Consider the following 9,267-nt stretch of genomic DNA (forward strand, 5'->3'; position numbering starts at 1 on the left):
TGCAGGCAGAATCACCTTTATTGGAGCATGACCTGTTTGGGGCTTGCACCCCGGTGCCCCAGGTAGTTGGGGGTGGGGGACGGATAGTATAAAAAAGGATGAGTAGAGCAGAGGCTGTGGGGACTCGCTGGAAGCTGCTGGCAGGGTGGAGCGGGCTGGGGCCCTGGCAGGTTCAGACTGAGGTACAGCAGCGTTAATAATACTCTGGGAACGTTAATACTCTGGGGAGGGGCAGGCACTTAGGGGGCCCTAGGGCATGAAGGCACTTGGGAGTCCGGGAAGGGCCAGGGAACGTGCGGAGCGACTGGGCAGGGCCAGGCCCGGGGTTTGGCAGGCACTTGGGGGGTGCTGGGGTTGGGCAGGCTGGGCCTGACAGCCCAGGAGGCTTTGGTAGTGAGGCACAGTCTCTGGGCTGGGTCTGTGATACACACAAGCGGCTGCCCTAGTGCTCGTCTCGAAGCTCTGAAGGTAAGAACTTGTACTGCTGCTGCCGGATCTGTGCCAGCTTCTTCCGTGCCTCCTCCAGCTCTCGTTCCTTCCGAAGCATCTCTTCCTGGGCGGCGATGATCTGAGGGACAGAGATCAGGGACTCAGTCAGTGAGTATGTGCATCAGGGTCTGGGGGAGTGGGAACCAGTGCAGGCATCGCAAGCAACTGCCCTGCTGACATCCCTCAGAGCTTACCTGGGCAATGCCCCCAACCATCTTCTCCTTCACCACCACGGTCTCATTCTCCTGTTCTTCAAAAGCCGCAGCCTTCTGGGCTGCCTTCACTAGGTTGTCTGAGGCTCGCTTCACTGCGTTGCCGGCAGCCTGGGCGGAGAGAGGGAGCAGGGCAGTGTGAGGTGAGAACTTGGGAAGGGCCCAGCTGAGCAAGGCCCTCATCTCAGACCTCGCAGAAAGCACGTCAGGGGTGACAGTTGAAAGCAGCACAGCTCAAGGCACATGATATGGGCCAGGGGGCCTCACCTGAAGCCGCTTCATTGCCTCAGAGTCCTGGTCGGCCTTGACCTTGCAGGCTACGAGGAGCTGGGCCGTGGAGGCGGCAACCTGCTTGGCCGATGAGATGAGCTTCTCCTGGCTGGCGTGGCCTTGTACAGCTGCATTGGCCGCTTCACACAGGTTGTTGGTGGCCGCGGCCACCATCCGGGCCTGAAGCAGGGAGATTAGGTTAGAATGTGCCTCCTGCCCTGGTCCATCCCCTCTCCAGCCTCTCAAGTCCCCAAAGTGCAGAGGGACACAGGAGGAGTTGTACACTCACAGCAGAGATGAGGCCCTGGGACCACTGTCCATCATCCAGTGCGTTGGCTGGAATGGCGCCCACCTGTTGGGGAGGGCAGGAGTCTGGTCAGACTTCTGCTCTCCTGAGAGCCTCCCGGAGGAGACCATCATGCCACGTGGAAGGCAAAGCTGCTGGTATCCAAGTCCTTACCTTCCCCTGGGCCACCAGTTCCCTCTGGGCAGCTGAGGCAGCCTTCACCAGAGCGCTGGTGGCTGCTGCAATGGACTTGGCAGCTTCTAGTATCTGCTCCTCAAAGTTCAAGGACTCGTCCGCTTCCTGCAAAGAAGAGACAGAAGTGGCAGAGAGAGATGCAGAGTAAGAGGAGGCTGAAGGTGCAGACACTCTGAGTGCAGGGGAGAAGGGAGCAGGGCTGACCTTGGGTTTGGCCCGGGGCTTCAGCTGCTCCAGCTTCTTGGCCGCAGCCTCAATGGCAGCCGCGGCTCCCAGAAGTTCGTTCTCAGCAATGACTGTGGGGTCCTCTGGGTCCACCCATTCTGTTCCTGGTGAACAAAGTGAGGAGGGAAAGAGCTAAGGCAGAGCAGGGAGATCAGGAGCACCAGGCAACGTGCTTACTGTCACCAGGCCCTGGCATCTGTGAGGACTCTGCAGAGGCCATCTCTGAGCAGGTTCCAGGAAGCAGAGTTCTCCCCAGAACAAGGGTTCCCTTTCCCTCCCTGCCCCTGGTCACCCCTCACCCTTCATGGCCTCAGCAGCTTGGATGAGCTCAGTGACTGATCCAGCCACACGCTTTGAGTGCACCGTCAACTGCTGCTTCAATTCTGGGCTTGGCTTCTGCAGGGTCTGGGGAAGATGGGGGCAGGGGGCAGACAGCATCAGATCTCAGCTTCTACCTTGACCCTTGAAACAGGGCAGACCCCACCCCCTCCCACCACCCCCAGCCTAGGCTGCTCCACATCACAGCCTGAAACAGCACACAGCCTATCCAGGTGCACACCAGACATCACATTGCACGCATGGTGAAGACAGTGGGGTTGTGTGTCATTCACTGGCTGACAAGGAGCCAGGAGAAGGATGAAATGAGAAGAAAGAAGAGATGACGAGGTAGAGGAGGGGGAGGTCAGGCAGGAAGAGAGGAGACGAGAGAAAGAGGAGGAAGTGAGTGGGAGAACCAAAGATGCTAAGACTGACGGAGCGCCAGTGGAAGGGAGATGTGGAAACAAGGACACACTCAGGGAATAATGGTGGGGTGGGGAGGAGATCTGAACCAAAGATTAGAGTGCAGGGGCTGAGGCCTGTGTATTCAGGGAGGCCGCTGTGAGGAGCAGACACCTCCCGCCTTACCAGCAGCACGTGGTCCAGCAGTTCCAGGTAGCCATTGGCACATTCCCGGCCAAAGTGTAGGGCTCGGAGCCGCACGTCTGGAGCCACTTCCGGGTGGTAGGCGGCTTCCTGTAGCACAGAGTATACATTAGCCTTAGGATTCCAAAGAGCTCCCAAGTCCCTGCAGGTTTTCCCCTACCATGTGCTGCCCTCAAGCTGCCTCATACTTCAGCCTCACCGCCGGGATTTCTACCTTGCACGCCCGGAGCATATCTGCAATAGCACGGCGACTCAGATTGGCTGTGGCAATGACATCCTCCTGGCGACAGGAGTTCCCAGCTGCAACGGCCTTGGCAGTTGCCATGGTGATACCTTTGGTCATGCGGATGAAATCTTCAGGGGTAGAGGTCTTGGCAAGTGGCTCTGGGGAGCAGAAGACCTGTTGGGGGAGAACAAGAAGAAAAACTCCACAGTGAGTGAGGCTGTGAGATGATGCAGCACTTGTGTGACTGGTTCATTCATCTGTGTATTCAGTCAACAAGCAGCCACTGAGTAGTTACTGTAGGTCAGCGACTGGAGACTTCCACACATTCACAGCTAATACAATAGAAGGCAGCTGGTCCTCATTTCTGACTAAAGTGATTGGGGAGAGTGTATTTGTTTAAAGAAGTACCTTTGTGCTGGCTTTTCATTCCTGAAGAGAAGTCTTAATGCGGTGAGTGGCGAAGGTGGGTAAGGAGCTGGGTCTTAAGGATACAGATAACAGGAGTGCACTGACATAAGTGGCAGAGCACAAATAACCAGGATGTCAAGTGTGAGAGAGTGTTAGGAAATGTTCTAGAGTACAGGGATGGCAGAGCAAAGGCTGCTGGGACCTTGGATATCAGAACAAGGAACTTACAATTTTTACACAGTATGTAAAAGTCATAAAAATATTTTGCTGTATGTTTTCACCCAACAAATTCAATCCCACTAAAGATCAGCTAGGTGGGAGACTACGTGAGGTGCTGGGAGTGCCGTGGGGGATAAGGTAGACAAGGTCCTTGTTCTCATGGACCTTACATTCTGGTTTTGGGTACAAATGATAAATAGGTGAACGAGCAGGGAAACTACACTGTGAAGGGAAAAAAAAAGAGGGTGCTGTGATGAGAAAGAAATAGGAAGTTCTTTTTCAGAAAGGTGGTCAAGGAAGCCTCTGGAGGAGGGGATGTTTAAGCTGAAGCCTGAAGGATCAGAAGGGGCCAGATGTTCAAAAAACTGGTAAAGAGCAAGAACAAGGGTCTGCAGTGGGCACAGCTGAGAATACAGGGCCTGGGCCCTGGCCTGGGAGGAGAGAAGGGTGAGGAGAGACTGGGGAAGGCAGCAGGGGCCCTGGAGCCTGGAAGGCCCTGGTAAGGAGAGCGGACTTTACCTCAGATGCCAGGGCAGTCACTGGAGGGTTGTAAGCACTGAAATGACATAACCTGATTTATATTTTTAAAAGATTACTCTGGGAATTCCCTGGTGGTCCAGTGGTTAGGACTCAGCACTTTCACTACCATCGCCCTGGGTTCAATCCCTGGTTGAGGAGCTAAGATCCCACAAGCTGCACGGTGAGGCGCCCCCCACCAAAAGAAAATTATCCTCTGTGTAGAGAGATCAACTGGGGAGGGGGAGGGAAGTGGAGAAGCAGGGAGTTTACATAGGTGCTGTCACATAAACACACCTAAGGCCTGATGATGGTTTGGACAAGGTATTGGTAGCAGAGATGGGAAATGAGAAAATGAGGCCTATTTGCAGGGACCACTAAAAGAACTGCTGATGAGCTCAGATGTGGGGAACAATGATAGAAAGATGTTAAAACGGAGTTTCTGGCTTCAGGAACTGAGTTACTGAAAGGTGCTGTTTAGTGATATGGGAAAGAGGAGGAAATGAATGATCAGGTTTGGGAAGTAGAAAGGAATTTCAATTTGAACATCTCTGAGGAGAAGTGAAAACAGAAGATGAGAAAGATAAATTTAGAAGTTAGAAAGATGGGGACTGCCCCAGTGGTCCAGTGGTTAAGAATCTGCCTGCCAGTGGAACATGGGTTTGATCCCTGGTCTGGGAAGACCCTGCATGCGGTGGAGGAACTAAGCCTGTGCACACAACTACTGAGCACAACTGAAGCCCATGCACCTAGAGCCCGTGCTCCACAACAAGAGGAGCCACTGCAATGAGAAGCCTGTGCACCGCAAGGAAGAGGAGCCCCGGCTTGCCACGACTAGAGAAAGCCCACAGGCAGCAAAGAAGACCCAGCATAGCCAAAAAATAAGTTAAAAAGAAAAAAGATGAAAGTGACAAAGACTGAAGGCAAGGAGACCAGAGCAGTCACAGTGAGGGCGAGTGCTGCCTGTGGGCTGGGAGAGGAGGAATGAGAGGAAGAGACTGGAGGAGGGTGGGGGGCAGGACCTGGCAATGGCCTGCAGGTTGTGAGTAAGGCAGTGAAGTCAAAGGTGCCTGGGAGGGAACCTTCTGGACCAGGAGGCTGTGACCGTGCTTAGTGGGAAGCAGCACGTCAGGAAGAGTAGCTGGTGGGGAGGCACTGCATCCCGGTGCTAAGGTCAAACAGGAGGCTGAAAATGACTGAACGCAGAACTGGAAGTCTACTTGTCAGAGAACAATAATGAGAGGGTTGAACCTGCCAAAGAGGAGTAAGAGGGTGATCGTGCAGTTCCGGGAAGGCCTCCAAGATTTATCTGGTTGAAGATGAGTGCAACTATAGAGGAGATGTGGGCGGCAACAGAAAAGCCAGTGTCACAAAGGCCAAAGGAAGAAAGGCTTTCAAAGAGAGGCTTGTTGAGGGGGGTGCTGTTTTGGAAATGTCTGAAGAAGATGAAGGCCAAGAAGTGACCCCTGAATGTGGCAACTGAGAGGCCAGAGAAAGTAGGGGCGGGGGGCGAAGAGGGTAGGTGTCAAGTGCCAAGGAGGAAACAGGTGAGGAAGGGGAGACACAACGCAGCAGGCACAGGAAGTCTGCCAGCGGGGAGGAGACTGAGTGTCAGCGCCTTTGTGAGTGTGTGGGCGATGCAAGTTCACAATCTATCCAGACCCTGCTCTCCAACCCAAGTCCCCAGTGCACCAGACTTGCGCTCACCGCCAGCTCCTGCCGTATGTGCTCCGTGGTGGCCTCCAGGGCGCGGGTGCCTTTGGTGGCCTCATCCTCCACAGCTTTCACGGTCTTGAGCAGTGATGTCACATTGGTTACCATCACCTGCAGGCATCAGAGGAGGGAGAGCAGCATCGTTTTAAGGGACGGGCAGAAGCACACTGGTCCACTCCCCGCCGGCAGCTGCTCTCCTTTCCTCCCACCTTGGCAGAGTTCTTGAGCTGCAACACAGCAGGGTCATCGCCGACTTTGCCAGCCGCAGCCTTTGTGGCACTGATGAGGTCTCCCAGGGCCTTGGCCACATCTTTCACTGCATTGATCAGCACCACCTGTGTGCGAGAGCAGAGGCTCCAGTCTGTGGGAGGAAAGGGGAGAACAGGAAGAAGTTCTGGCCAGAGTGAGGCGTGTGGGGCGGATACCTGGGTCTCTGGGTCCTCAGCTCCCAGGCTGGCTGCACCCAGCTTGACCACATCGGCGAGGCGGGTGATGGTGGCCACGGAGGACTGGGCTGCCTGTGCCAACTTCTCCTGGCTCCCAGCTGCGTTCTGCACCAGGACCTTGGTGTCTTCTACCAGCACCTTGGCAGTCTTCAGAATGCCCTCCCTGAGGGACAGGCCAGCCCAGTTAGCTCTTCTAGGCCTCCCCCAACCCCTCTGGCCCCCCACTGCACAAGGCCCAGTTCCCTCCTCACCGGTGGTCAGCGAAGGTTTCGGCACCCTCACGGTTGAGTGTGCCAGCAGTGGCGAACATGATGGTGGTGTCCAGGTCAGCGATGATGCCGGACACAGCGCTGGCGGCCGTGATGCAGGCCTGGGTGCCACGATTCCCAGCCTGGAGTGCAGCCAGCACGTGGGAGACCTGCAGGAGGAGAGTCACGTGGTGACTGTGGTAGGGGCCCCGTGAGAGGACAGGTCCCAGGTCTGGGAGAAGGGACAGAGGAAAGGGCTGGGGAGTGCAGTCCCCAGGCCGTGGGGATGGGCTCAGTCACCTTCTCAGAGACTCTCCGGGCACATTCTATGAGCTCCTTCTTGGTATAGGCGTCACTGGGGCTGCACTGCAGGGCGCCTGCCTTGGTGACCAGAGCAGCACAGCCGTGCCCCAGCTCCTGAACCCGGTGCTTGATGTGGGCGCCTATCTGTGAGTAGATGAAACAGGGAGGGTGGATTTTACGAGAGGATTCGGGGATGTTCACTGCACTTGGAGGAGACACTAAGGACCTAAAAAAACACACACTGAGGACTAAAGAGGTAGTGAGAAGTACCCTACATAGACTTGTCCTGCTTCACAGCCTTTAGTCAGGAGATCACCTCCCACACATGGAAAATACTAGCTTGTGGGCACCAGCTGTGAGGACTGTGCTAATAAGCACAGCGAGGAGGAGGGGGAGATGCCCTCAAGCTGGGGTATCTGAAGCAGAGGCCACGGCTTACAGTTTGGCGTATGTGGCTGTGGAGGGGTTTGGGTTGGGGATTAGGTGTGTCATGCTAAGATCCAATTACTTGCTTTCTTGGAAAGCCAGGAGCTTAGGGAAGGAAGCGCTTCAGGGCTTTACAACATGGAAGAACTAGGAAGGGAACCAAGGCTTGCAGCACAGCTGAGAAGCAGTCACAGGCAATCAGGGCCAGCAGGGGAAATAGTGGCAGCCCAGGCAATCTCTAGATCCTGGGCTACTCCTTATCCCTGTGATGGAGGCTTTGATCCCACCCTTTACGGAGCCCTGATCACTCTTTCATGGAGCAGCCCTGAGGATGAGTTCCCCTTTCTATGAAAGACCCGAGTGGTCGAGGGTGGGGCAGCCCGAGGCTGACATCATGGGACAAGGGGCACGCCTTGGGTTTTATGTCAGGGGCAGGGGAAGTTACCTCTTCATTTTCAGCAGCCACAGCTGCAGGCTTGGCCTGGGAGGCCAGACGGCCATAGTCACTGGTCAGCTGGTTAGCGAGAGGGCCCAGCTCCTCAGGGCTGGTGTTTGACTTGGTTACCTGGTGACAGGAAGAAGTGAATTGATGTCTAAACTCAATGTCCAAACTCTCCAAGAGCAGGCCTCTTATACTCTCCCAAACTCACCATCTCCTGAACGGTGACAGCAATGGCCTTGGCTGTCCGCACCATAGTGGTCTGGTAATCCACGAAGGAACCCTCTGGTTCACCCATTGGTCCTTCATCTAGCTGAGGGGGGAGAATGGCGGAAGGGGAAAGACTGTGGGCTCAGGCACACTGGTCCACAGGCACCTCCGTCCACAGGCACCTCTGTCCACAGGTTCCCCAAGACTCCAACCTGGTTGATGGCCTGGGTGATGGAGTCCACCATGCCACCGACGACCCCGGCAGCACTAGCTGCCTCGTTGAGGGTGGTTGTCAGGTCCTCCACGGCCTCTGTCATCATCTGCACAGCCTCCTCCAGGGCTTCCTGGGTGTGAGCTGCTTGCTGTGGGGCAGAGTGAGTGAGGTGGGGCAGGGAGTAGTGGTCCCTGCTTCTCTTACTATAGTAGCAGCCCCTTAGCTCAGTACCTTGGGGTTACCGCCAGCTTCCTTGGCTGTGTACAGCAGCTGCAGAGCAGACTCGGCCAAGGTTTTGGTCTGGTCCAGGAGCGCCATCTGCTGTGGGTGGCTCAGGGTTTTGGAGGCAGCACCCACGGCAGCCAGAGTGAGCGGCTCAAAGTACTGGGCCATCTGGGACACCTGTGACAAAGGGTTGGGATGGGCGTCAGGCCGGCCAGGTACCCTGATTCAACCTACCCAAGCCCACGTGTTGCCCCAGGTACCTTGTGTCCCAGCTGGGAGGCTTCAGCCCGGGCAGCGCTGGCCAGCGGCTCAATAAGATGGGAGATTTCCTGGACTGCAGTGAGCATCTGGGTGTGCAAGGCCTGGGGAGGAAGTGGATTTTAGCCCTGACCGTGACCTGCACAGGACCCCACTCTTCCTTTCACACCCAACCGACCCAGTCCCAGCATGTTCCATACCCTCCATGTGTCTATGAGCTCACTCCCAGATCCCCCACCTTCCTCAAGCCTGCCCTCCCTCGTCCCCTTACCTCCTGAGAGATACCCTCACGGGGAGCGAGCTGCTGGCTGACCGCAGCAAGAGAAGCCTGGTCAAGGTCCCGCAGACAGCTGTTCAGAGCTGCAATGGCTGTCTCACACTCCAACTGCCCTGGAGCCTTGTCCCTGCAGACATATCACAGACTCCAACACCAAGTACACCTCTTGAGCACAAGGCTGGCCCACCTTTCCCTGTACCGCCGAATCCTGGACCACAGATGCTCTCCAACACTGGCCCATCTCACCACACCACAGTGCCCATCCCTCTGTTCTGTCAGAGGGATGTGCATCCCCCAAGCACAAGGTTTTCCACCCTGCCCCCTACCTCATGCTTGTAATCAGCTTCTTGATGGAGTCCGAGACAGTACGGGAGTGGCCAGCCAGCACAGACCAGCGTGGTGGGTCCCGCGGATTGACCGCCAGGGCTCGGGCTGTCTGGATGAGGCCCCCAGCACTCTCCAACATTGTCTTGGCAGAGATCACAATGGGCTCCATGGCAGCCCGGCCCTGGGGAGAGGGGAGGCAGAGGGGTGAGTC

The 9,267-nt window shown here is 56.1% G+C and overlaps 1 protein-coding gene across 4 annotated transcripts in view; it reads right to left on the reverse strand.

Moving 5' to 3' along the window:
* Window positions 1-9,267, reverse strand: part of TLN1 (talin 1) — a 31,470-nt gene continuing 22,203 nt past the window's right edge. For all 4 annotated transcript variants that reach the window (XM_081508164.1, XM_081508155.1, XM_081508139.1 and 1 more), the window contains 21 exons: window positions 9,056-9,237; window positions 8,724-8,856; window positions 8,455-8,556; window positions 8,201-8,371; window positions 7,968-8,117; window positions 7,757-7,858; window positions 7,552-7,671; window positions 6,678-6,824; window positions 6,381-6,547; window positions 6,109-6,292; window positions 5,893-6,018; window positions 5,678-5,794; window positions 2,816-3,001; window positions 2,584-2,691; window positions 1,977-2,082; window positions 1,657-1,781; window positions 1,432-1,557; window positions 1,261-1,323; window positions 969-1,151; window positions 684-812; window positions 1-568 (listed from right to left, as the gene is read on the reverse strand). In XM_081508164.1, the coding sequence (XP_081364290.1) occupies window positions 443-568; window positions 684-812; window positions 969-1,151; window positions 1,261-1,323; window positions 1,432-1,557; window positions 1,657-1,781; window positions 1,977-2,082; window positions 2,584-2,691; window positions 2,816-3,001; window positions 5,678-5,794; window positions 5,893-6,018; window positions 6,109-6,292; window positions 6,381-6,547; window positions 6,678-6,824; window positions 7,552-7,671; window positions 7,757-7,858; window positions 7,968-8,117; window positions 8,201-8,371; window positions 8,455-8,556; window positions 8,724-8,856; window positions 9,056-9,237 (2,853 nt within the window). In that variant the 3' untranslated portion in view covers window positions 1-442. The remainder of the gene's footprint in view (window positions 569-683; window positions 813-968; window positions 1,152-1,260; window positions 1,324-1,431; window positions 1,558-1,656; window positions 1,782-1,976; window positions 2,083-2,583; window positions 2,692-2,815; window positions 3,002-5,677; window positions 5,795-5,892; window positions 6,019-6,108; window positions 6,293-6,380; window positions 6,548-6,677; window positions 6,825-7,551; window positions 7,672-7,756; window positions 7,859-7,967; window positions 8,118-8,200; window positions 8,372-8,454; window positions 8,557-8,723; window positions 8,857-9,055; window positions 9,238-9,267) is intronic.

The sequence above is a fragment of the Giraffa tippelskirchi genome, chromosome 1, assembly GCF_054371585.1.
Source record: "Giraffa tippelskirchi isolate mGirTip1 chromosome 1, T2T-mGirTip1v1.2.pri, whole genome shotgun sequence".
NCBI classification, from domain to species: domain Eukaryota; kingdom Metazoa; phylum Chordata; class Mammalia; order Artiodactyla; family Giraffidae; genus Giraffa; species Giraffa tippelskirchi.